We start from the raw sequence: 27,605 nt of genomic DNA, 5'->3' as shown, positions 1-27,605 counted from the left end.
TTCCCTCTCATATGGATACACATGAAAGAGCTAAAGTTCATTTAAACGTGCATGTCTTTGCACAGAGGAGGACAGACACATACAAAGCTAACCTCTCAGCTCCTGTATACTCTAGTTTACATGATTAATGCACAGTGTATAGTCAAAATATACTTTAACATGGGAAGTATTGGAGATCCTGCTTTAGTCAGCCTCTGAGCCTTTGAGTGACAGTGGAATCACTGTAAAGTGTGACTTCTCAAACAGATCAGATTAGGACTGTGCAATGAACTGAATTTTGATCAAGATTCAGTAACTTCTAATCAATAATATGATGGGTCTTTTTCATGAAGAAATTCACAGCCAATCCTCCTTCAAGAAAAGCAATAGTATAGCTTTATAATTGATCCCTTAGTTCAGTACATTCTCTGAGTCAGTGCTTAGTCAAAATATACTTTAACATGGGAACCCAACAATAGAATTTCAACAATTTCTCCAGTTGACATATTTAAACTTTGTCTTTTGTCATGGCTTTTGCAACTCTCACTATGCACAAATTAGCTCAAAATGGTATGTTTAATAATTGCATATTAAACCCCCAACCATCCCTTTACTTAATGTTTTTTGTTGTTGTATTTTGTCTATCAGATACGACACGGGCAGAGACGGCTTCATTGACCTGATGGAGCTGAAGCTGATGATGGAGAAACTAGGCGCTCCTCAGACTCACCTCGGACTCAAAAACATGATCAAGGAAGTGGACGAAGACTTTGACGGCAAACTCAGCTTCAGAGAGGTAATGTTCCTACATTAATGTCAAAGACCTTAGAACAGCTAGTGTTGTCATGAATTTTAATTCGATACTGTGAAATATTTTTCAACACTCCACTCTACCAATTCTGATACCATGGTGATAATAAAAAACACTCTTTATTTAGCCAACAGAATGTGATTTTTAACTTTAAACCATAGTATTTTCTTTTATGTAATCTTATATTTGTGTATTCCCTCATTCCTCCAGGTAGGTTCCATAGTGGTCCATGGGTGTATGCCAGTGTATGTGATTTTATACTTTTTTTTGATACAGCTCAAGATCACTCTAAAGCTATTCAGGAAAGGTCCATTTCTGTCCTGTAAATGTGACTTTTTTTTTTTAGCATCGATACTGGTGTTAATATTGATTAGTATCTGATTTTTGATACTTTTGACAACCCTAACCACACCATCATTTAGTGTTTGGAATAAATGTTTTGCAACCTTTTAACCTCAACGTTGATGTGGTAGAAAGAGGGAAAACAGGTGAGCTCTAGTTGTGATGGCTATAGGTCAGACAAATGGGTCAGAGCATCTCCCAAACTGCAGCGCTTGCAGGATTATCCGAGTCTTTAGTGGCCAATATCAAAAGCCAGCCATCATAACACTATGCCACATTGAGATTGCCCAATCTAGTCTGATCTCAGAAGCTAAGCAGGGCTGAGCCTTGTTAGCACTTGGATGGGAGACTGCTGTGAATACCAGGTGCCACAGTGGGGCGCCAGTGGCTCTGTTGTTGTGTCCTTAGGCAAGGCATGTCACTACCTTGAGTGTTAGTGGTGGGCTGATGGATAAGTAGCTTCACTTCTGTCAGTCTACTCCAGGGCAGCTGTGGCTAAAGTAGCTAACCAACACTTAGAGATGTGTGAATGAATAATTGTAATGTTAAGATTATCCAAGGAAGGAACATTAATCAAATAGTGAAAAAAAATCATGGGTAAATCTCAGATTATATTGTAAAAGTAATTAATGAAAAATGCTCTAAATCCATTGGGATTTGACGTTGATCATGGTAAACCCTCAGTCTGTGCTTCCCAGTCAGCAAGTTGTGCATATAAATTCACTCATAAAAATCTGAAAGTTTACAAGTTTCCTCCCCATGAGAAATTGATTAAAAAGGCATTTTATTTTTATTTCTTTAAGTGTATGACATTGTATTGGCACATGAGGATGCTGTCAGGTGGCCATGACTATCTTAATAACAACCAATCAAACACTTAATCATAAGGTTATTCCAGATTTTTTCCAGGTGAGTGCATGACATAGCGCCTTTACATTGTCCTGTCTGTGTGGTCCGCCACAGTTCCTGCTGATCTTTCGTCGGGCGGCGGCCGGAGAGCTGCAGGAGGAGAGTGGTCTCATGGCTCTGGCTCGACTCTCAGAGATAAATGTCTCCACTGAGGGCGTCATGGGGGCCAAGGACTTCTTTGAGGCTAAGGTAACCATACCGAACCCTGCTCCTAAACTTAACCCTTTACAACGAGGGCTTATTTTCCCTAAAACACCTGACTAAAATGGCTCCCAATTCACCTGAATCTGTTTCTGATTTCCTTGGAGTACAAACAAATGCCTGACCTCTTTTTGAAGCTAAGCCAAAGTTTTCAAATCCTGCTTCGTATGAGGTTAGCCAAAACCTTAACCAAACCCCTTTTAATAACTGAATTAGAGCTGAGTACCATTTAAATGTACCAGTACAGCACCGGATAAAAAATTCATGTACTACAATTCCTCCAAAAAATAAAATAAAACATGTATTTTCCTTTTGATTACACATTTTTATGCTTAGTGGGAGCTGTGAGAGATGGATTGGACAATGGATTGTTTCTAGGCACTGTTGATGATTAAAATGATAAAAAGTTAGTTATAGTATAGTTTTGAATAAGACCTCAACAAAGACCCAGGACACACTGGAGGGACTAGGCTAGCCGGGGAATACCTTGGGGTCCCACCGGAGGAGCTGGAGGAAGTGTTTGGGGGGAATGAAGTCTGGAAGTCTTGGCTTAGACTGCTATCTTTATGACCCTGAACCAGATAAGCGGAAGAAAATGGATGGATTGATTTGAATCAAATAAATTGTGTTAAATAGTGGAATTTATGATTCAGTTTAGTCATTTTACATAATAATAATATAAATAATTAATACAGAAACAGGTACCCAAAAAAGGACAATTTAACTACTAGTACTGAAAATACAGGTATGGTTCAAATTCTGGTCTGGTATTAAAAAAATAAATGTACCCTACTTTGACCATAAGTGCAGACTGTCCCTCTGGAGCTTACTATCCAGCCACAACCGTTTTATTCTGTTTTCCAGGCACAGGCTTTGTCTCAGGGTAGCAAGTTCGAAGCCGAGATCCGGGAAGAGAAAGAGGAGCGAAAGAGGCAAGAGGAGGACAAGAAACAGCGCAGAGCAGCGTTCAAACAGCTGCAGTCTGCCTTCTGTTCCTGAATATATGAGCTTCACATCAATGTAGGTTAAATCTGGCACAAATTGGCACTTTACCTTCAAAATACAACTCACTTAAATACCTCATTTAGTTCACAATGCCACAACAAACAACAGCAAACAGCACTAAATGTGGGAAGGTTTTAAGCGCCTATAATGAAGTTAGTCTGGTCATTTTGATATTTTGGGACGGTTAGTGTTGAAGTTTTGAAGTTGTAAGTATTTTTTGGTTGTTATAATTGTTCAATAGCATTTAGCTGCAAACAGTGAATAGATATGCAGATGAACTTACTGTATATGTTTCTGTGGTTAACCAAGCCTTATGCAAACCACTTTTACTGTAACGATTTTAAGACATGTATCTGTTTTGATAAGGACAATTTAAAACATGACCATTTTATGTTTTTTCCTTTACATGTCTGCTAAATGTTCAATGTTGCAGATCTTTTCAGACCATCTTGGCATATGAAGTAATCGTTAAGTCAACTTAGCAAATACTAAGCCTTAGTATAATAATATAATAATCGCCAGTGAAAATATAATTTGGATATTCATTTGTATTTATGAGGGATTGGGACTGACACAAGCAAACTGGCCATTGTCCCTAATAATGAATAACACTTGTATAACTAATTTTGGCTGTCCACATTTTCAGTTCAATGTGGCACCTCAAAATGGCAAATTCAAGAGCCAGTTTGAAGTCAGTAAAAATAGTTTATTGTCAGGCATCCAATGTAAAGCATAAAGCCTATAATATAAATATGCAAATCAGTGCTAGGTTGGTCAAATCTGGAAACATCTCCACTACTTTAGCATTGTGGTTTCATTCATTTTGTAAGTTAATGTTGTTTTGATTAAATAAACAGCATTACTCAGACATGTGTGAATGAATCACAACTCAAGGTACGGTTTTTCAAAGATTACCTAAAAAACCCCCAAAAAACCTCAATATATCTAATATAGGACCTCAAGTCTAGTATTACCAGAAAATAAGTATTTATAAACTGGCTGGAATATGCTAACCCGGGTCCTCTTCATTCGTCTGTTGTTCTTGATAATCACAATGTTAAATCTCCAGCCACTGTTAACTCCTGCATGCATTTTTGTCTGAGCAGATTTCTGTGACCCTGAGGTCAAAGTGTCGTGTGACCTGTGTGTGATTCATATCTTGTGTTAAAACAGCACAGATGCATGAGTCACAATATATGTCCAAATGGAGATAGTGTGTTCCTGTGGTATTGACTGTAACTGGGATTAGTCTCACATAGCGGTGCACTATGTAACTTTTCTCATGAAGGTTCTGTTAATTGTTTGTCTCCATGGAGATGCTATGACTTGGCCTATAATAATATATAAGAGCCAAGATAAAGATCAGATTTGTGGAGAGGCATTTTAGAGCTATTTTAACACCAGTAATTTAAATCATAAAAGACTGACAAGTTTAAAGCCTCGATGTTTAACATTCCAGGCAAAACAAAAATATCTTAATTTAGACCAGAAAAGTTACATACTGCACATTTAAGCTCTATAGAGACCAATCAGGCAAATCATTAAGACCACCTGACCATCCAGATATTTTGTAGTCTGTAGTTTTTTTTTCAGTTTCTTTCATTAAATTCTCAAATCTTGCCACAATTGTTCTTGTCACTCTGCCATCCACATTTTATTGTAGTAATCCCTAATAAACTGCCCAAAATTGAGCCGGAGGGTTGATTCTTTGGTAAAATTTGCCCTTTTTAGTATAAATGCAGATATTTAGTCCTGGTTTTTGCTCACCATCTTGTGAATTAGCAAATTAGCAAACATGAGCTAAGTTTATATTTTGTTTTACTATCAAGGTCAAAAGTGGCATTATTCAGGCAAAACGGTGTTTGCCTCATGGCAACAATGACAAGATTGTGGACTCAATCTCCAATGAATGATTATCTCATAATTTTATCAATGTGACATGACCAAATTCTATTTTAAGTATATGTCCACGACTCGGATGCCAGTGTGAAGAGATTATCCATGTAATTATTTTGTATCTGGTCATGTCTACTAGGTGTACGTATATTTACCGTATATGGTGAAACTAACCCCAGATCAGAAAAGTAAACAGCATCTTACATTTGTATTACTTTTCTATGTTTCATGAAGGGCCATTTTACATAGTTGTTTTGTGGGTACAATCTCTCTCTTTTTGGAGTGTGTCTAATTCTGAAGTTCACTTTAAAGCTATTTTCACTGTGATGTGAAAGTATATGCAGTTGATTTTTAAGGTTATTCTTATCTTTTTCCTGTTTCCTAATCTCTCAAACATTTCACTCTATGGATGTCTATGCAAATACTACATACATGGGAATATTACTAGTATGGTGTGGTATAGTGTCAACTAAGCAATGAACAACCAATATTTTCTTTTCTTTTTTCTTTTTACTTTTTTCAAGTAATACATCAGCCATAATCATTATCACTAGTATAATAAATGGAATAAAAGTGCAATGTTGCCCTCTAAAGGCTGGGTTCAGTACTTACAGTACAGTAAGTCTATACTGCACTTAAAACATCAGTTAATCATACTAAAATAGCAAAAGTATTATATTGCCATCAATAAATAGAGAAAGTATTCCCACTTAACATAGTATACAGTGATTAGCAGTTTGTTTAGTGCCCATATCTAAACAACAATACTCATATGATTAAACTAGTGAATACAGTTGTGCACTTTGTACATTTGATTTTTGAATACTACTCAAATGTATTTCTGTATTGCATAAATGTCCGATATATTCATACAACTTGAGAGATTAGTTTTATTCTTAGGTGCATAGTCCATATCTTTCCTATTTCTGCATGTCAAACTACTGTTCATTCCTATGTGACATGTATTTTTCATATGAAGTCTTGTACATTTATTCAAGTGGAGATTTGCAGAATGAGTTGCCAAATCTAAAAATACATGTAATGAAATATATCTATTTTTGGGCACTTGTAAAGATGTGTGGTGTTATTTTCCCAGTTTGAACAGACTGTGCTACCGACTGTAATAAAAGAGCATCTTAAAAACAGTGACATCTGATGTGTTGTTTAAATTATGTTAAGTGTAAGTACCATTTATTTTCTTCTTATCCTAAACTTTAAGCTTTGAACTAACATTGTTCCCACCAATATTTTTTTCAAGAAAATATAACAGTATATTTTAGATTTTTTACATTTAAGATGCACTGTGTAACTTCTGATATTTACATTTAAGATGATGACTATATAACTGTCTTCATGGATATATTAATTTACTTGGAATGTACCACAGTATGGCCTTTAACATATCTTGCATTTATAGGTGTTTTTACTGTCCAAAAATACCTTTTACTAAATACCTATTACTGTGAGCAGACTGGGTAACCTCTCCACAGATCTGCCCTGTAAGATAGCCTGGTGATGTAAACTTTTCTTTTAAAAGATAGCTAGGTTTAATGCGCAAACTTTTTGACACACAATGGGTTCTAAAATTTAACAGAGAGGTTTGGCCTGTAAAATGTAGCAAAGCATGAATATGCAAGGCTCATTGTACAAATTGAAATTGTTTTCCAAATGCATTAAATTAATAATTAATTGATTAAATTTCAGTTAAATAAACACATCATAAAAACTTTGAATAAGGTTTACCTTTATCCATTTTAATATAATTTGTTCACGTTCGGCAGGCCATAGTTTGCCCATGTCTGGTTTAATGCCATGGAAGAGTGATTACATCTCCATGGAGACAAGCAGGTGTATTCTCGATACACATTGTGACATTTCTTGCAGTACGCTTTAGCCACTAGAGACCGCTTTTCTTCCATGGCTTAATATCACCAATCAACATGACGTTTCCACAGACTTGAGATTTAGCTTAGAAAATATTTATTTGTACACTGTACAAAGGCACTTTTACAATCACAGTGCTCCTCATTACCTCATGATTTCAACATTTATTAAAAAACATATACACCTATAAGTTATTACATTCATTAAGAATTGTTCAACACTGTTTTGAAAATTTTAAATTGTACAGAATATTAATAACATCATTATTAAGATGATCTTTCATAATAAAAAGCACTACAAAGTGTCAGTGTCATACTACAAGAATTAAAATATACATTTATTCAAGACTTTAGCAGCTTTTTACACAACTCATTCTGTGGAATAGAGACCAAAAAAAATAAGAGAGGTTACGGCCGATATGTCCACAGTGATCCACAGTAAAAAAAGATACTTGCTCAATGGTACCAGTATGAACTCAATGATGTTATACAGAAACTGTAATACTTTGAATGAAATAAAAACATGCTCCACATTCAGTAAGAGGCTGTGCTCCTTTAAAGCCTCCTCCTGTTCCCATGTAATAGTCCAGTGTGCCGCTAGCAGAAGAAATGTCCTTTACAGAGAGAACAGGAGCTCCCTTTGAAATAGTGGGAAACATGGCTGTTACTATATGATGTATGTATGTTACTATGACGATGGAGGGCTAATCAGTTATGAATAATAGATAGATGTGACTTATTTTAGTAACAATAATAGTTTGTGTGTACGGAAAAGCGCAAATGCATTATTTTTAATATTACTTTTATTCAAAGAATGCAGTAGGCATAGTGATGAAACTTCAGTGATCACTGATTATTATCCAAGGGCACACCCTGAAAATGTTGCAAATGTAATTGTATCCATTCAAAGTGTTTATAATAATTATAATATTGAACAGTAGATTACACAATATCACATAATTCAATTGCTTAAATCTACAAATAAATGTTTCACTCTTTGGAAAACGTATGGTGAAATATATGGCCATTAATTTTGAGTTTTTATACATTAAAGTGACTGTGTTTTGAGAATGCACTGCATCCTTTTCCTATATTGTGCCATATTGTTCCTAGTGTAGCATCTGCCAGAGACATACAACTATACCATTTGTGCTCTGCAGCTTCAGCAGATCATTCACTAAAAAGGAGAGTATTATTGAGAAGGTTTAGTCATGCACTGAGTCCATTTCTAGGTTTGAGTCCAAGATCAACATTGAAAGAACTAATGATTGACAGCTAACAAAAGCGAACAGTCCTTTTAAGGTCCGCCTACTCTGTCCAGTCATTTCCATCCCCGTTGATCTGCACCACACAGTCTTTGTCCAGAGGTTTGGAGTGAGCTGTGCTGAAATGCTGAGGGCTGATTTTAAACTTCCCGTGACTGTCCATCCCCAGAGCGGCTACAAACCTGCGGTCAAACTGCACTTCCGGCCTCAGATAGGACGTCCTCTTCTGACAGCTGTCCCCACTGCCCTCCTGTGCCCAGAGGAAGACCACCAGCTCAAAGTGGGTTGTGGAGCTCTCACATAGAATGGGAAACAGTGGGCTGCGGCGGTCCAGAGGATGGAACCATGTGAGGGGGAAGAGGAACAGGGGGCAAGGCTGGGATCCTAACTGGTCCAAGTAAAAGTCCACAGATGTTTGGTGTAAGGCCTGCCCCTCACAGTCCTGGTAGAGCACCGCGCTGAGCCTCACATCCACCAGGGGGCGCTGCAGCAGGTTGGTGGCCCGGATCATAAGGCAGGTCTGGCCTTGATGCTGTCCCACAACTGCTTCTGGGCTGAACTGAATGGCACCCGCTCGCTTCTGTGGACGAGCAATTTTTGCTACAAATGCACCTACAAGAGACAGTATCAGATTCATTCATGTTCATTCTTGTATTGAACTTATATTGTGCTTAACAAGTATGGCATGCTCCTCCAAATGTGGTCAGTTACACTTGATGATGAGCTACTTCTGTATAGCCACGTGAGGCAGACTGACCCAGCTTCTCCGACAACCACTGATCAAACAAACATATAAAAAAGACCAAGAGTCTCTTCAGAAAACATCAGGAAAATGTTGGTAACAGGGATCCTAAACCCCTAGAACCTCTGCCACATTTTGTTAATCACTGTGTGGTCCATGACTGTCTTAAACACATGATGCTCCAGCCTTCATCATCCTCAATAAAACTGAAACCAAACAAAGCTTTTCCTGTTTGTATTACTGTTGTTTATCATGACACTCTCATGATGAACACAGAAATAGCACAGAGGATATATTCACAGCATTACACTGTTACAGTATTTTTTTGCATGCCCATCTCTTACCCCATCTTAGTAGTTATTACAATTAAATTCCGTGTTAGCTTCTGAAAATGTCTGTTTCAAACCTGTAATGCAGAATCTCTTATGAGATGTTTCTGTTTTTTACCTGTGATAAAGGCCTCCAGCATGAGCCCCAGCAGCATCTGCACTGCCAGCAGAGCAATAGCACTGGGACAGTCTCCGCTGGGGTACATGGTGCCGTATCCTATGGTGAGCTGTGTTTCAAGAGAGAAGGAGAAGGCTGCAGTGAAGCTGGTGATGTACTTCACACACACCACATGCCCCTCTGGAGGGGCATCATGGTTTGGGACGTCCAGGTCTCCATTGAAGTGAGCTAGGAGGTACCAAAGGCAGGCGAACAGCAGCCAGTGGCACAAGAAGGACAGGCAAAAGGCCAGAACCACCCACCGCCAGCGCAGCCCCAACATGAGCCCCCACATGTCCTGTAGAGCCAACAGCCAGCGGCCCTGTCCCACAGGCCCAGAACTCAGCGAGCAGCGGCCATCTTTACTGACCAGCCTTTGACAGGACGGATGAGACAGGAGAGATTGCTTCCCCCCCAGAACGGCCAGGCTGCACGACTTAGAGGTCATAATGATGCGGGGTGCAATGGTGAAGCCAACCCTGCAATGAAAACAGGAGGCTTAGATTTGAGACAAAATCCAAACATCTATAAGTGAGGTCAAATGAGTTCTGAACCCCTTCCAATCAATACTACATTTCTCTAACAAATGGTGTTACTGTTTTAATGGATGTAGGTCAATAAAATAGCCTTTAGGACTGTTGTCCCAACTGAAAGTCTGTCCAAGCAACACTGGCTGAAGAATATAGGTTAAACATGCAATATAATAATAAAACAAGATCTGGACAAGGGTTCCAAGCATCACAGTTTTCCACAACTCATGACAGGTTGTTCCAGTGTATTTTAAAGATGAATGCTTTAGTTCCTGTAACTACACAGTCTTATTTTTAAATCACATGACCTGTAAAAAGACTTTAGCCTGGTCCTTGCTAGCGGTGTGATGGTCCTGAGTAAAAGGCCCCTACAGAGACACATACAGCCTGAGGGCCCACTCTGTTTTCTCAGACACATCTGGAAGTGCAGCAACTACAACAACACACACTGTGATAAAGACATGAAGGAGCGGGGCATCATAGAGTATTCAACATCACCCTTGTCACCATTGTCTCCAGTCCATTGTGACAACGAAAATTATATTATTATGCTGTTGGAGGATATATTTTGTTTCTGAAAGTCTATTTGACGATAATATAACAGAAAGTATAGTACTAACCCCATAAACATGCTCATCACCCCTTTGCCAATGTCAGGAAGTATTTCAGACTCTCTTCGTTCATTGTGCCTCTGAATGGACCTATGTGACCAGTGCTGCCTTGTCCCCTGAGTTTGTATTTCTATGTCAATATTGTTTCCAGGAGATTAGAGAGCGTCCCAGTGGGGAACAGATCCAAGAACAGCGGTGTCCCATGAGGAATGTGCCTCTCATGTAGGACCCTGCACTGCTCTGGGCCCAAATCTGCACCAATTACCCTGTACCCTGCTTCTGACGGGCCAGTGACATGTGCAGACATTATATGTGCTTTTGTTTTCACATGAACACAGCTGTACACCAGAGGAACCAGCAGGAGCAAGAACATATAGGGCCCAAAGACAACAATGGTGAGAGGGGAAATTAGTGTAGACTTATACAAGTTATATCACACATGAAATACTCAGGTGCTATACGACCTCCTTCTGACATGAGAACGAAGACAACCAGAGCATCCATGACTCCGGATCCTAAACAAACACTTTCAACAGTTTCAGAACAGAGACTTAACCAGGACCTGCAGCATTCAAAGTTCAAATCACATACAAAGTCAGACACATCTAGCAATTAAGTAGCTAGCACTAAAATACTAACAAAGATTAAAGAGGAGGTATTTTACTTCTATGCAATAGTAATTGTTGACACATAACATATTTAGATCACCATGGTACCTTTTATCTTTTTGAAACTGCTATATTTCCATCAAAACAATGTATTACATTGCATAATTACTTTCACTTTCCTTTTGACATGTCACTCCCACTTCAGAGCACTATCACAAGACAATTAACGTACATGCTACTGCACATCAGGTTTCTGAAGTTGTAGTATATCGCTTTGGATCTTGCTCTTGTATATTTATGGAAAATGGTGGGAGCATTGGTGACATAGCTTTATGGACTGAGCTTTGTACAGAAACCCTGAACTAAGGTTCGAAACAGAATAGGGCCAGATGTCATCCATATTCAAACATGTATGGATGACATCGGAAACCTCTTTAGCCATGTTTTTTCTACTATGTTATGACAATGTCAATGTCCATTTTGTATACCCTCTCTTTAACCTTTGACCCACTGAATACAATGACATGTCACATCTATTCTTATTTAATGCAGGCTATGGAATGTGGAGCAGATCCAATATATCTAAATGTAAGTCAAATACAAATACATGTAAATTAAATATAAATTACAAAATGCTCTCAATTAAAACAACAAAAACCTCCACTCGGTGTGTTTACATATGACAGAATACAGTTTTGTGGCACAGTGACAGTTTGGCCTGAGGCTGTGGCCCGTGACAGCCTCCCTCTGCAAACAGCTCTGTCCTGAAGAGGTCACGCTAATGAATCCAGGTTTAATACACTCTATCTAAAATACCTCTTTACACTGTCTTATACTGTAAGCATCTTTGTATAGATGCACTATGATGGAAAATGTCCCCAAGACACAACATTGAAGCTGTTTTGATAAACTTTCACCTATTTCCCCCCAGAGTCTGGCTTCAGTAAGACTTTGACCACTGCATTAGCAGTTTCTGAACACTAAATGTAGCTTGTGGTTCATAAAAAGTGCATCATGAGTACTATTGGTCTTACACTTGAAGGCATGCGCTCACTCACTATTTATTCACAAATGATCATAACAGATCCAAAAATGCTGATGCTGAACCAGTTCTGACATATTTACAATTTAATCTATGGTTAAGAAAGTTTTAAGATTTAACAATTATTTCCTCATAGTACAAATTTGAGTGACCACCCCAAAGTCAGCTCATATTAGCTGTCAGTCTGCAATTCTGTCATTGATTACGTCATCGTAGAGCATTGGAGAACTGGAGTGTTGTGGAATCGTAAATGTCAGTGACCATTTGAACAAAACCAATACAGGCATTTTAAACACACAACTATAACTTAATATAGAATTGCAGACTAGGCCTGTCACGATAACACTTTCTGAAGTGCGATATATTGTTGAACTAAATATAGACGATAAATGATAATATTGAAAGTAATTTATGTCACTGACACAATGACCCTAAAGGAGGATTATCTAAAAAAAAATATTCTAAATGTTAGGGATGCAGATAATGAAAAATGTTCTGGATTGGATATCGGCCTCAAAATATTGGTTCAGCCGATATCCTGATTGGGCATATAAAATGATGTAATAATACTGTTTTGCAGGTCATAATCAGCCCAGAAAATCTGAAAATGTTAGACCATGTAATTTACAGAAAGGTGTTCAGCAGTTACTAGTGGGATTAAGAACAGCTACATAGCACATATGGATAAAGACCATAAATGCCGTTTTCAGATTCTACACTGGTATCGATTGATAACGGATATCGGCAGAAACTTAAAACTATACTATCAGAGATGAAAAAGCTGGATCAGTGTATCCCTACTAAATGTACAATAATATTTAAATAAATCATGAACTTCAGTAAGGTCATAGAAGTTACTTATTTGATCCTAAATTGCTCCAATCTTATGGTACTACAAAAATAATCCCCTTGCGATTTATATTGAGCCCCAAAATAAATTATTTCAGATTTCATATACTGAACGATGAGTTAATTTAGTAATTATTGTGATAAGTCTAGTGCTGACAATAGCAGATAGTCAGACCCAGGGTAGTGTTAATGGAGCCTGTATGGGCTCAGTGTGGACAGGCTTCAGACACTGGTCTTTGTGGCTTCATCACATGAGAGCCGTGTGCTGAAGCTTCACTGTTAAACCAGTACAATTCATTCACTACATACTTCTACTCCTGCAATGAGGAGGTGGTCAGGCTATGTTACTGGTCTATTCTATGTGATAGAGAATGTACTAAGTTGCATAAGCCTTCTTTACTGCACCTCTTGACCCATTTGTGAGGACTGGACGTATCGTATATTAGAGCTTTACTCTGCAGAGCACCGGCAGAGGGTTGCTGGCACCATTGGGCTTTTGCACGGGAAGTTAGGACTGATTTAAATTTGAAATAGCAATTCCATGGAGCTATAACTTTTGCTGATAAAACACAGATTTTATCTCCTGAGGGGTTAAGGGTTTCTTATTTTTTATTATTTATACTCACAACTGCACCTGCTTTAAACTGACTAATCTACTTATTTGTTTTGTTTGTTTTTTGTTTGTATTTTTCTGTATTTTAACAGGCCAAGCCCAGAGAGAGTCTCAGTGCTATCAATAAAGATAAAAATAAATTAATACATTGTTTTTTATACATTGTTGCTTTTAATTACATTTGCATGTCTGCATTTAATTTTTTTTTTTTACTATGGATCACAATAAATCCATTTCTCTATCTACGGTGAAAGGTAAATCTTAGCATAAACAAGAGATCAAAAGCCTGAATAATAGGTTATCATTATTCTTTTCACAATTTCAGTGTTTAGACCCTGACACCTCACATTCTTGGGTCTTTTTTGTCTTAGGGCTTGTCCATTTGTGTCCCTGTCCTAAAATGAGCCTGCCCCTTTAAGACTCCTGTTTTACTAAGAGCCTCTGCAGCTGTGGAAAGTTCTGTCACTTTCACACTTCGACACAGATGTTTGACACCACTGCACCACATACAATACAGCTCCATGAGAAACTGCCACAAACTGCTTTTATTCTAATACTGCATTCAAACCGACAAATGTGCTGCCTTCAAACTACAACTTAAATAAAGCAGTGCTATGTGAAATTAGGCTGGTTGCATGCACCTTCACTGACTATTGATAAACCAAGGGAATTCTTGGTAGTTCAAAGTGTATCTAGTTTGAAGAAGGAGACAGGAGCAATAACTGCCAAGTTTGTCAGAAGTTCACACCTGAATTTATACTAGGTGGTTACTTCCTTAAAATGATTTAAAACAGTTGTCATTAGAAACACTATGATTGATTTGATAAAATATTGATAAGTGACTGATTACATATTGGTTAGTTATTGATTAGATCACTCTGGTTTGGAGCTGCTATCTGCAGTCAGTTATCAGCAGTTAGAAAATTGATGTTTCCTTTACAGATTTCTCAAACTGTGGTATGTAACCCACTGTGGGCACTTTGCTCTCATTAATCCAGAAAGTGAGGGATTAATTAATAATGATGACTTCACATATACCGCTCTACTCTATTGTATTTATATTCTATTTATAGTTGGTATTGCATATAAAATACATTAAAAACATGTATAAAGTCTTTATACATGTGTTTATGAATCATCTTTTGGCAACATTTGTGGATAAGTTCAGGTTAAGCTGGCATTTTTGATTGCATCAATGTGCCATTGCATCACCATCTCCAACTGATAACTGATTATACTTCACAGACAGGTCTAGGTGATTACAGGAGGTACCAAAGGCAGGCATCACCATCTCCAACTGATAACTGATTATACTTCACAGACAGGTCTAGGTGATTACAAGATTGGTTGGCATTTTACAGGGGGTAGTATATTATTATTATTTTTTTTATTTTTTTTACTCAAAGTTCATATATGAAAAAGTGGGCTACAAAATGTAATATGAAAAACTATTTTGTGTCTTTATCAATGGGTTTCAGAATGATGAAAAATTAGGACTGTTTCTGTAGCAATTAACAATTCCAAAGTAAATATGATATCTTTTAAATAGGAAAAGGTCTTCAAAATACAATACATGGTTCTTTTAATGCAAATAAGCTTAATGAACATTTGTGTCCTTAGTGCGCCGAATTTATAGTACCAGTACCACATTTTCCACAGTCAAGCAATACTACAACTACTACTACCTCAAAGAAGCTTTACATATTTGAACATTTCTTAAAAAAATTAGGGAAAGCAGTAAATTGCGGGTTGTAGGAACCAATGATCTGAACCTATCCCTCTAATGGTCCCATCATTATGTCAGTGGAGTTTGTACTCACCAAAGTCAACCACGTCCTCTTCACCTTGTTGACCTAAAGTGAACCAAAAGCTGCAGACGTTCTTGGTTCAAGAAGTTAAAATCCACTGGTGTAAAAGTCTGGTGCTCCTGAGCCTGAGTCTGTCAGTCTGGCCTTGGGATGATTCACTCGGTCACATTCTCTGCATGAGGCCTATTAGAGCAGAGAAGAGCGCAGCGTGGAGGGAGGGGCTGCCCGGGACACCTTCACCCTCACACAGGCCCTTGTTGTGGGTTGGATTCCCACTGCTGTCATTGGGTCCGCCCTGAGAAAAAATACAGTTTAGGCAGTTATTCTTCCATTACATTGCATATATCAAAACATTTACATTATTTTGTTTAGGTTACATGTGTGGACACAAATATTAAAAAATGTGTTGTTGTTTTTTTACTTTTTAATCCTGTTTTATTCATATGAGTTTATTTCATACACTGCAACTATATGTTTGTTTTGTAAAAAAATAAAATAAAATGTGTCATTGGTTTTGACAGCCACATATAGTTTTGTACAATAAAATAAATAAATAAATAGTTTCAATGCAACAGGTCCCATAACAAAACATGTACAATAGGTAAAATCCTCCAGCTAAGGCTGTCCTGATCAAGCCAAGCTCAAGGTGGGCCAGTGCTCCTGACAAGTTGCCCCAGCAGTTGAAGTATGGGTCAAATGCAGAGAATGAATTTCCCTCACGAGAGATTAATAGATTAAACCTTAATTTACATGCAAACAGCATGTAAGTTATATTTGCAAAAATCATATTACAGCACCGGTCCATGTGGCTTCCCTCTCTGCTGAGATTTCTCATTGTGATCGTCTTGCCCGAGGACAGACACATGCATAAGAGAACACTCACTTCATATAAAACTTATTTTATTATTACCCAGAATATATAAACAATTTGTACTTTTAGGAGGTGGAATGAGTAAGTGAAGTTGTAAGTGAAGTTCACAGCTAACTTAGTAAATCATCACATTCTAACATAATACATAACTTATGAAAAAAATTTACAAATCAGGTGTTGGAAAATTGGGTTTGTTAATTTAAAACTAACAAAAGTTCAAAAACATCTTAATGCACAAAAAGATAAATAACAGACACTGGCTCAAACCTAAACTGAAGTAAAAGATAAACTTACAGTGAACTTCCACGTCCTGACCTTATCACCTTTAGACAAGAGTAGAGCTGGACTTAAATCCAATTATTCTGTCAATGGAAAAATCACAGTCTCTTGAACAAAAGGTGAAAAACATCCACAGCTTTAAACAGCTTCTATTGACTTTTTGAGTGGTTATGTGGAGGTTCTATTTGCCTGATTGACTGAGGGATATTGCAGACATGTGCATAGCTGCAGCACATTAATCCAACAATTATTCCTAAATAACTATTTCAGTGTGAGGAGCAAACTAATACTCCCCTAAAATATATCAAATTGAGAAAGCCCAATTGAAACAACCTAGTAAAAAATGTTTCCATACAATACAAACACTAGTCAAAATGAAATATGGACTCAAGAGTGAAAAGGGGAATGAAATAGAAATACACCGCCATCTGTTGATCAGAATGGAGAATCATTTAAAGATTTAGCATAATTCAATATAGTCATAAGATAAGTAATTATTTTACAGCAATATAAACGTATTGTTATTTATTTGTATGTCTGTGGAGTCAGTTAACTATGGCAAATTCAGTCTAAAATGGAAACTGCCTAAGGATATAGAAAGCTCGTATTTTATGATAGTCGATAGGTAAATGTTTAACTTCACAGACCTAAAATATGCAAATAGAAAGAAGAAATACATAAATTATCAGAAATGAACTCACCCACAGCACGCACAATTGCGCCATGAGCGTCACCGGAAGTCGTATCTGCCATGTTTAGCTGCTTTGTTTTAGGTCCTTGTTGGTTTCCTGCAGATTTTAGCCTTTAACTCTCGCAATGGAGCCGAGCTGGAGTACATTTCTGTTTCAAGTAAGTGGAACAGATGTGCACAAGTCAGATCTACTGCTATGTTTGTTGCGTGGCGTCAAAATCGTCATCTGAATGTTTTATTTCACTTTCTGGAGTGATGCGCTTTAGCCGAGCAAAACAATGGTATTAGCATTAGCTTGCCCGTTAGCTCGGGGCAAACCTGTTTTAAATGGTTAATTGTGAATTTTTACGCACAACAAGTAGCGATCATACATATCACGTATGCAGTGGTACAGATGTGGGCAATGTGCATTGGTGTAAGTTAATCAGATAATCCCAAAACAGGTTTTCATTGCTATTCATTTGGAAGCGCGCGATAGCCATTTTGGAGCTTGGGCTAATGCTAACTAGCGCTAGTGAACGCATTTAGTTGCTTGGTCAGCGGCTGCTTAAGTATCTTGTTGGTTAACCAGTTCTTTATCACCTTTTCTTCGAGATCCTCGTTTTATCACATCGCAGATATATTCTGCAATTTAGCGGACAGACTATTGTGATTGGAAACATTACATGAAACTTGTCTGTGCTGAGAAGTTCGATGAAATAGCTCCAATGCTAACTGTGTGGAGTGTCTCACACGCGGACTGCAGCCTGTAAACGATACTCTGGACACGAGAACATACATTTGGAGATGTGCCCTAAATATATCACTATACTGTTTATATATTGTACTACCCAAATAGAGGCTAGTTATTTAGAATACATTGAACTTTACGGATTTGTGAAGCTTCTTTAGACTTTTTGCAGGTATGCGCTTAGAGAAAGTTTGTGTCGTTAATCCGCAGTGTAAACAAGGACGCGCCTAAATGTCATCAAAACATTTATTGCTTCCGTAATAGAATAGAACACACATTATTTCAAAGTAATAGTGTACTATTACACAGTTCCCCTTTTCGTATTAATCGCCTGTTTGTTTACATGACCAAAAGACTAAAATATTTTATATCATATCAGCAGGGGTTACTACTCGTTTTTTTTTCATAGGACCTGTTGGCCTGTTTTGATGTACGGTTTTGAGATTATCTTGCTATTCTCTGTAATATGTATATTTAATCACATATACATGTAAATGCAATTTGTCTGACTGATCTGAATGACACACTGCTCAGAGCTGTTGCATGTTTTTCCCTTCTCTCTAATTGTGGCAGACGTCCATTATTCAGCATGAGTGGTTCTGTTCAGTCACTGTTATTGTCTGGTCTGGTGGAAGTGGGTTTTGGAAGAATTAAAAGCACTGATTTGCCATTTATCCAAAGTAACAGCCATGGTGAAGTTGCTATAATAGTAATATTTGTGGAATGAGCGAATAGTCCTTAAGGAGTCACATATCTGTCATACAGTGTTGCATTAGAGGAAATGTATTGATTGCATTTTGTTATAGATTTGTAACATAAGCTTTCAAATTCTACCCACCCTTTTAGGAAACTATTGACCCATTTTTACTGTTACAAAGGTGAAAACAAATGCTGACAACAGCTCAGATTTTATATAAATTAAAACAAAAAATTAAAACATTTTATAAATTGACATAATAAATTTGATCAAATGGTGGTAGGTTAACTTGAACTTGAATTCTTCATATCCAAATCCAGGTCAGTTTTGAAGGAAACCTGCACAGACAGACCAAACAGAAGCACGCTAAGCAGCCGAGGCTAAACCAACACAGTTTAGTTTCTTTTACAAAGAGTACAGTTGAACTAAATGTTATATGCTTTTTGAATTTGCACTTCGAGCAGGTGTTTAGCAGAAGGGAACATAAACTGAGACAATGGTGCATTGAATGTCCTTAAATCTGGGGACAATGACCCAGAGCAAACGTACGAGTCGTAAATAAAGAGTGAGCAGCAGCAGCAGAGGATAAAACAGCACATCTTTAGTCTGCAGCTGCCGCCACCATTGTCCCTTTGGTCACGGCCCGGCCCGGCCCCTGTGGGACACAGGCACAGGGATTATGAATATTTCAACTGGACACAACACACTGATTGAGATTTGAAACATTTTAGAGCAGTTTTTTGGTGTAATGTTTGACAATGTTTTAAATTTGGACTTTTTTTCTTACAAACAATAGTTTGTAAGAAAGTTTTGTGCAAATCTATTGAGGGACCTCATATGAAAAAAAAAAAAAAAAAAATTATACCAAAGCGTTACAGACCTCTTCACATAACAGTAAGTTAAAGTAAAAGATTTATGCAAAGTAATGGCTTTCAAATTGCATGCTAAGAAGATTATCATGCTAATAACCTCACTGTACAAACTATTGTAGAAATTAAAAACATAATTAAGATTAAGAATGATTGTGGTTGCTCCAGAACCTAATATGATACAAAAAATTACTCTAATAATGTGACACTTTTAATAATGCAACATTACTCCACTTGTAATAGCTCCTGCATATAGCACTTTGGGTGGCATGCTTGGGGGAAACAATTTTGGAAATTTATCTATGAAATACAGGAATTGCATTTAGATTTGTGATATATGTGAAATATGAACTGATAAACTAATACAAGAATCCCAGGAATTTCAGAACATGTTTGCAGGTCTAAGCTACAGTGAGGCAAATAAGTATTTGAACACCCTGTGATTTTGCGAGTTCTCCCACTTGGAAATCATGGAGGGGTCTGAAATTTTCATCTTAGGTGCATGTCCACTGTGAGATACATAATCTAAGAAAAAATCTGGAAATCACATTGTACAATGTTTTAAATAATTTATTTGTATGTTACTGCTGCAAATAAGTATTTGAACACCTGTCTATCAGCTAGAATTCTGACCCACAAAGACCGGTTAGTCCACCTTCACTCCACTTATTATCCTAAATTAGAAGCACCTGTTTGAGGTCGTTAGCTGCATAAAGACACCTGTCCACTCCATACAATTAGTAAGACTCCAACTACTAACATGGCCAAAGAACTGTCAAAATGCACAAGAGACAAAATTGTAGACCTCCACAAGGCTGGAAAGGGCTACAGTGCAATTGCCAAGCAGCTTGGTGAAAAAAGATCCACTGTTGGAGTAATTATTAGAAAATGGAAGAAGCTAAACATGACTGTCAATCTCCCTCGGACTGGGGCTCCATGCAAGATCTCACCTCGTGGGGTCTCAATGATCCTAAGAAAGGTGAGGAATCAACCCAGAACTACACGGGAGGAGCTGGTCAATGACCTGAAAAGAACTGGGACCACCGTTTCCAAGGTTACTGTTAGTAATAATCTAAGACGTCATGGTTTAAAATCATACATGGCACGGAAGGTTCCCCTGCTTAAACCAGCACATGTCCAGGCCCGTCTTAAGTTTACCAATGACCATTTGGATAATCCAGAGGAGGGAGAAACTCATGTGGTTAGATGAGACCAAAATAGAACCTTTTGGTCTTAATTCCACTCACCGTGTTTGGAGGAAGAAGAATGATGAGTACCATCCAAAGAACAACATCCCTACTGTGAAGCATTGGAGTGGTAGCATCATGCTTTGGGGGTGTTTTTCTGCACATGGGACAGCACGACTGCACTGTATTAAGGAGTGGATGTCCGTATTGTCAGATTTTAGGGAACAACCTCTTTCCCTCAGTTAGAGCATTGAAGATGGGTCGTGGCTGGGTCTTCCAACATGACAATGACCCGAAGCACACAGCCAGGATAACCAAGGAGTGGCTTCGTAAGAAGCATATCAAGGTTCTGGAGTGGCCTAGCCAGTCTCCAAACCTAAACCCTATAGAAAATCTTTGGAGGGAGCTCAAACTCTGTGTTTCTCAGCGACAGCCCAGAAACCTGACTGATCTAGAGAAGATCTGTGTGGAGGATTGGGCCAAAATCCCTCCTGTAGTGTGTGCAAACCTGGTGAAAAACTACAGGAAACCTTTGACCTCTGTAATTACAAACAAAGGCTACTGTACCAAATATTAACATTGATTTTCTCAGGTGTAATACCTGAGAAAATCAAATACTTATTTGCAGCAGTAACATACAAATAAATTGTTTTAAAAAACAATTGGATTATGTCTTTCACAGTGTACATGCGCCTAAGATGAAACCCTAACCCTGTACACTTTTTTGTCTCTTGCAGCAGGCGAACGAGGCTCTTCATCACCAGCACCCAGTGTCCGCTAATAGCCTGCTCCCTTTGTTAAACTCTGGGACAGACCCTCCGGACCAGAAGCCCGTATTACCTATCCCTCTGGACCAGAAGCCTCCTGTCAGTGCCGCCGAGCTCCTCAAAGACAATGTGGCGAGCGGGGCAGGCATGAACTCTGTGGCTCCGGGGGGTCCTCCAGTGGTGGTCAAAAAGGAGCCCAAGTCCAAAACTCCCTTCGTTTGTGGATACTGTGGCAAGGCGTTTCGAGATAGCTATCATCTGAGGAGACATGAATCTTCCCACACGGGAATCAAGATGGTGTCCAGACCTAAGAAGACACAAAGTGCACCCACCATGGTGCCACTAATATCCACCGTCCCCCGAGAAAACAACGCCAACCAGTCTTACATCACCACAGTGGCAGGTACAGGTCTGTTAAATTGATTATTAGGGCTGGGTACTAGGGATGTCATGATATAATATTTATATTTACTATGAGAGTCTGTGTAATCCCACAGTCATCCAGGTATGATCTATAGTAAAAGAAAAAAAACAATTATATCAACTGGGCATTTTTTGCTCATCCAAGTGGCTTGTTCAGTTCAGTTTTGAATCTGACCAGAACTGAAAAAGTGTCTTCGCTAAAAAACTTTCTTGTTCAGTTGACAGAATAGAATTTTTTTATGTTTCTATTTTATTTTACCATGAGACGTACATATTATTCAAGAATTTTGACACCAGGACAAAGTGAATTCCTTATCTTAACTTTCATTCATATTCTGTAAAAAAAAAATGTGTGAAGCTCTATGAAATCAAACTTAAGTAACTGAAAGTACATGGCTAGTGGATTCATAGGGCCCATTTTCCATTTATGATTTACATTGCATTTAAATTGAATTGAATGAATGTAATCTGAACACTGACTGTTGAGTCAAAGTTTTAAATCATTAACTTGAAATCATTAGCTTCCTTGTTGATACTGGATTTATAAGTAGCAGCTGTAACTGAAAATAATATAGCCATAAATATGATTGCCCTGTGCCATGTTTAAATTGACTACATTGTAGGCCTGTCACGATTATTACTATGTCAACTTATCATTCAGTACATGATAGATGGAACAATATTTTTTGGGGGTCATTATTTATTGTGAGAGCTTTTTCGTTGTAGTAGTGGGAAAATTGTGGTTATTTTTCTGTTTTTATGATTTGAACTATGAACTATTATGACTCATTATATATACAAACTAAGTGTTCTGTTATACATTTATTGCAGTTCTTATTGTTTAACAATATTGTACATTTAGAATACTTTTTGGGGGATAATTCTGCTTGGTTTGGTTTCAGTATAATCATTTATCACCTATATTGACTTCAGTAAGATATCGCACATTATGATTTGTTATTGTGAAAGGCTTACTACATAGTGATATTCATGATTTTAAACTTTGTCTAATGAGTATTTGTCATTGTCTAAGGACATATTTTTTCCCCCTCAGGTATCATGACGACAGCCACCACCTCCACAGCCACAGGCACCAGTGTAATGTCCCCAATGCACCACCAGCACCAGCCGCAGCAGCACCAACCACAGCAACAGCAAAACATCCCCAAGAAGCCCCCCAAGCCCGTGAAGAAGAACCATGGCTGTGACATGTGTGGAAAGGCCTTCAGAGACGTGTACCACCTGAATCGACACAAGCTCTCTCACTCCGATGAGAAGCCCTTCGAATGCCCCATCTGCCAGCAGCGCTTCAAGAGAAAAGACAGGATGACCTACCACGTGCGATCTCATGACGGAGGGGTGCACAAGCCCTACATCTGCTCTGTCTGCGGCAAGGGGTTCTCCAGGTAAGAAAAGTTTAAAAGAGGAGAGGTTATGATAAAACATTACAAATGTGTAGCCTGTTGTTAAAATGACAGCATCAGCAATCAGCATTTAAATAGCATAGAGAAGTGGTTTTCAAATGTGTGGCCGTAAGATAAGGTCTTCTGGTTTCCTCTAGTCCTGCTTTAGACCTACTACTTATTCATTGGTTAGTCTTTGTTTAAAGAAGCAACACCAATAGAGGTGCAAGTACAAGAAACCGCAATTTCAAGAATTAAAAAACTGCATTGCATACTCAGGTGGCAGATGTCGAAAACATATTTTATTTCAAATTAGATTTTGGGAAATGGCCTTCATCAAATAATTTGTTTGGCCAAAGAGTGTGCAATCCAGTTTCGTCCTTGTTTAACCATACCATATAATCGTGGTATAGTATGCCGATAACGTGTATTGTCTGTATAATAAAATTCACCTCTGCACAATTCCCCCCCTTTTTCTGGTACAGACCAGATCATCTCAGCTGTCATGTCAAACACGTCCACTCCTCAGAGCGGCCCTTCAAGTGCCAAGTAACGGTAAGAGATCATGATTAACCTCTACTTTATTCTGTAAGACTACATTACCTAATGACTGGTTTATTTCAACAATATAATAGAAAGAAAAACTAAACCGTACTGATGTCTAGAAATAAACACTTTGGTAATAGGATTTGGTGATATGACAATATAAATTAATTTGTGAGCTGATTCCTTGCAACAGTGCAGCTCTAGGCTCAAACACAGAGTTTTCCCACCCACTCTTCTTATAGGTCAGTCTTTGTCACACTTTGAGTGGCGGATGAATTTAACAGATTACCAAATATTTCTTCGTGATGTAGATGTGTTTTAATACCCCTTTCTCTATCTTGCCAGATAGTTTTTAATTATTCTACAACTGCGCTTTGTTCATTTCATTTATTTAATTTTCATATTATTTATTCCAATCAGATTAATAAACACAAGAAGTATACATGTGTTGAGTACACTTAATGTACTTTTTTTTTTTTTTCTTAAGCTCAAAAAGGAGTGGGAAGAAGAAAACATATTGAATAGCCCTGCGATGTGCATTTTGAATTGTCTCCTTGGATATAACGTTATTGAGTTGAATATAAAGCTAATGTAAATTTTGACTATAGCTTTCCCCTTGTAAACACAGCACATATTACAATTAGGCCTGTCATAATAACACATTTTGAAGCTGTGATAAATGATAATATTGAAACTACTTAATGCCACTGACACAAAGCAAGAGAATCTCAGTAAACTGTTTTTAAATGGACAGGATAATTTAAAGGCCTGAGCTGCAATGCATACATAATAAAAATGAACTAATATTTAGCCAAAGAAGTAATTTATTTTACCATCTACAGCTCAAATAAATATGAGCCCCAAAATGTATTGTTCCAGCTTTCATATGTTGAATAATAAGTTGATATTGTAATTAGGCCTGTCACGATAATTACTATATCTATAATTATCTCTATTTGTCAGGCCTGCACCTCTGCCTTCGCTACCAAAGACCGTCTACGCTCGCACATGATCCGACACGAGGGGAAGGTCACCTGTAACGTGTGCGGGAAGATGCTGAGCGCCGCTTACATCACCAGTCACCTCAAGACCCACGGACAGGCCAACTTCAACAACAGCAACCAACAGTGTAACAACAAAGGTGAGGACATGTGCTATATATAAACCACACTTTTGTACAAGAATATAGTTAAAGGCCACCTCAAACTTTCTGTTGGTATGAGGGACAAGACACTATTCCCACAATGTGACCCAAGATTTGGTCACGAGAAGGAGACAAGATTTTTACATGATTTGTAATAAACTAATTATCAGGTTTAGTTCACAATTACAGTCTGACAATTGTTTTTATTCTATATTTTTGTAGTCATTGTAGTGCTTGTTTTTTTTAAACTGCTTATCAATGATATAACTCACCAGCGGTTAACCCTTTTTGTGCAAGCTAGATGTTGACAACAAAAATTCACAAGATAATTTTTGACAATATTGTGACAATTCTTACCTTGTAAAATCATGTCCCATACTAAGATGGTACTAAGCCTGCTGTTCAGCTGACTTGTATCTGGCATTGTTCTGAAAACCAGAACTTAAACACAGCATTTGCTGCCATGTGTGCTATGCATACATGTGCTACAATGATTTACCTAGTAATGCAGAGCAATTTTCTGCTAATACTTCCACAAGCACACACTTACAACCATAAGAGTTTGAATTTTTTTTCCTGAGGCCTTATCTTCACCCACACATTTTGTCCCTTTAGTAAAGGGCTTGTCACATAATGCCTCCCCAATATTCTAGTAGTAGCAATTGTATAGTTGTAGCAGTAGTACCCACTCCCAGTTCACTTCCTGCTCTGTGTAACCCCTGTGTCCTTATCTCCGAATAGGCCAAAGTGACTGGCAGTGGAACCACTCAGGGCCACGAAAAGGTAAACCGTAGCTAGTAGAATTAAACTCATGATCAACACAAAGTGGCCATTTTGTTCCTTGTTTTGTCATTGCACTTTTCTACACTGCGAAGGCCAGCTGTAGGTAGTGCTTACATTAACAGGAGGATGTGTTTTTAATTTTTAAATTTTTTTTTTTTAAAGAGGCTAAATGTCAGAAAGCAGGATCAGTAGGACCTCAGGCTCGATGCACACTGCATGAACTGAACTGAATCCTTAAACACAAATTTCCAAAACGAATTGGTCAGAAGCATGCCTAAAATGATTAATTTATCTCATTGCAGGTACTATATAATGAAAAATAATGGATTGGATTATACTGATCCATGCCCAAAAGCATCACCCATGCTAATCCTATCCATGGGTCAAAATGATGAGTGTCTGTTGTCATAGGAATTAACAATTTAAAAACAAAATATTAGATCTTTTGAATTGGCAAAAGACCTCAAGATATCGCATATTGCAAGTGCCTTAGGGCAGACTGAATGCCAAATCACCATCTACTCAAATCCATTGATTTGGCTAGCACTTTATGATATAAGTTGAGTGTGCATCTAGACTCTGGTATGCATTTTGTTGTAAAGTAGCATATTAGCAAAGTTCTGATTTAGCTGAGTGAGTCTACTGATCCTGCTTTTTGAATTTACCCCTCAGGTGAGTTGACGGTAGGAGAGGTTTTAAATAACTCCTTCCAACTCCTTATTGACAACTCTCAAAAAGGTAGGTTACTCAAACACTACCACAGTGGCACAGAGAGCTTGGACCGCTATAGATTTAGTAGCAACAACTTGTTAAAATTCAATATACTTTTTTGTTTACAGATGCCAATAACGTCCACAACAACTCTGCCAGCACCACGCCCGTCACCAACTCGGCGGCCATAACTTCTTCGACTGTGAACCGAAATGCCAACAACCCGGTTACCATAGCGGCGCAGATGAACATAACCACGAATACGGTCAACATTACGGCTCCAGTGAATCTGCAGCACCCCTCCGCAGTCACAATTACCGGGCCCGTTAACCTAGCATCGGTCAATATCCCCACAACTGCCCATATGAACCTTGCGCACCCCGTTGCCATAACAACCCCTATGCCAATGAATATTACCGGTCCGCTCAATATAGCAATGAGGCCGATGGAGAGCATGCCATTCTTGTCCCAAGTCTTGCCCTCCTCTCCTCCCTGGTAGAGAAGGCATGGCTAGGGTTAGGGTTGGTACGAGCTAAAATTGTCCTCTAAGTGGGTTTCATAGCAAAACAAATTTGAAAATCTGCAACTGCTTGCCTGTAGAAGTGACATAACTCTCTTAATTTTTGCATATATATATATATATATATATATATATATATATATATATATAAACCAATAAGAAATGTTGGAAAAGTCGAAGCTATCTTGCCCACAATTTTATAGCACTATTTTGAACGCTTTGCATTGCCTTTACTCCTCCCTCTAGCAAGCCAATAATGTAGTTCTACTTCTTCAAACAATTTTGTTTCAAAGAAGTTGCAGTTCTTAAAAATCCAAAATGATGTTGAGGAAAATTGGTTCCTACTTGTCAATGGATTAAAAGATTTATATTAAATCAAGTACAGAGCTGCTTATACAGATACT

At 38.0% G+C, this 27,605-nt stretch overlaps 3 protein-coding genes across 9 annotated transcripts in view; 2 read left to right on the top strand and 1 right to left on the bottom strand.

Annotated features, from left to right (window-relative positions):
- The window catches only part of efhd1 (EF-hand domain family, member D1), a 30,110-nt gene extending 23,819 nt beyond the window's left edge, over nucleotides 1-6,291 (top strand). Inside the window, exons 2-4 of the mRNA XM_033977667.2 lie at nucleotides 628-775; nucleotides 2,096-2,230; nucleotides 3,107-6,291. Of these exons, the coding sequence (XP_033833558.1) occupies nucleotides 628-775; nucleotides 2,096-2,230; nucleotides 3,107-3,241 (418 nt within the window). The 3' untranslated portion in view covers nucleotides 3,242-6,291. The remainder of the gene's footprint in view (nucleotides 1-627; nucleotides 776-2,095; nucleotides 2,231-3,106) is intronic.
- Nucleotides 6,292-7,382: 1,091 nt separating this feature from the next.
- On the bottom strand, nucleotides 7,383-15,715 carry kcnj13 (potassium inwardly rectifying channel subfamily J member 13). Its single transcript, XM_033977197.2, has 3 exons — nucleotides 15,593-15,715; nucleotides 9,481-9,998; nucleotides 7,383-8,903 (listed from the first exon to the last, which is right to left on the bottom strand). The coding sequence occupies exons 2-3, from the start codon at nucleotides 9,965-9,967 to the stop codon at nucleotides 8,335-8,337; spliced, it is 1,056 nt and encodes a 351-aa protein (XP_033833088.1). The 5' UTR covers nucleotides 9,968-9,998; nucleotides 15,593-15,715; the 3' UTR covers nucleotides 7,383-8,334.
- A 1,756-nt stretch (nucleotides 15,716-17,471) lies between these two features.
- Nucleotides 17,472-27,283, top strand: LOC117380704 (vascular endothelial zinc finger 1-like). 7 transcript variants are annotated; one of them, XM_033977538.2, is made up of 8 exons: nucleotides 17,472-17,579; nucleotides 21,642-22,074; nucleotides 23,149-23,500; nucleotides 23,983-24,052; nucleotides 25,007-25,184; nucleotides 25,929-25,970; nucleotides 26,643-26,708; nucleotides 26,810-27,283. In XM_033977538.2, the coding sequence occupies exons 1-8, from the start codon at nucleotides 17,547-17,549 to the stop codon at nucleotides 27,178-27,180; spliced, it is 1,545 nt and encodes a 514-aa protein (XP_033833429.1). In that variant the 5' UTR covers nucleotides 17,472-17,546; the 3' UTR covers nucleotides 27,181-27,283. The 7 variants fall into 7 exon arrangements, with proteins under 7 accessions (XP_033833429.1, XP_055082084.1, XP_055082086.1 ...); XM_055226109.1 differs by having other exon boundaries at nucleotides 23,128-23,500; XM_055226111.1 differs by lacking the exon at nucleotides 26,643-26,708.
- Nucleotides 27,284-27,605: the final 322 nt, after the last annotated feature.

Source organism: Periophthalmus magnuspinnatus, chromosome 13 (assembly GCF_009829125.3).
Source record: "Periophthalmus magnuspinnatus isolate fPerMag1 chromosome 13, fPerMag1.2.pri, whole genome shotgun sequence".
Taxonomy (NCBI): Eukaryota; Metazoa; Chordata; class Actinopteri; order Gobiiformes; family Gobiidae; genus Periophthalmus; species Periophthalmus magnuspinnatus.
This window is presented reverse-complemented; position numbering and strand designations above follow the sequence as displayed.

Bases quoted from the DNA above. Each gene is read 5' to 3' on its own strand.
- LOC117380704 (XM_055226109.1), top strand. From the start codon at position 17,547: ATGGAGCCGAGCTGGAGTACATTTCTGTTTCAA. The intron at 17,580-21,641 runs GTAAGTGGAACA...TGTCTCTTGCAG, and splicing joins GGAGTACATTTCTGTTTCAA to CAGGCGAACGAGGCTCTTCA. The intron at 26,709-26,809 runs GTAGGTTACTCA...TTTTGTTTACAG, and splicing joins TATTGACAACTCTCAAAAAG to ATGCCAATAACGTCCACAAC.
- kcnj13 (XM_033977197.2), bottom strand. From the start codon at position 9,967: ATGACCTCTAAGTCGTGCAGCCTGGCCGTTCTGGGGGGGAAGCAATCT. The intron at 8,904-9,480 runs GTAAAAAACAGA...TGTCTCTTGTAG, and splicing joins GCTGGAGGCCTTTATCACAG to GTGCATTTGTAGCAAAAATT.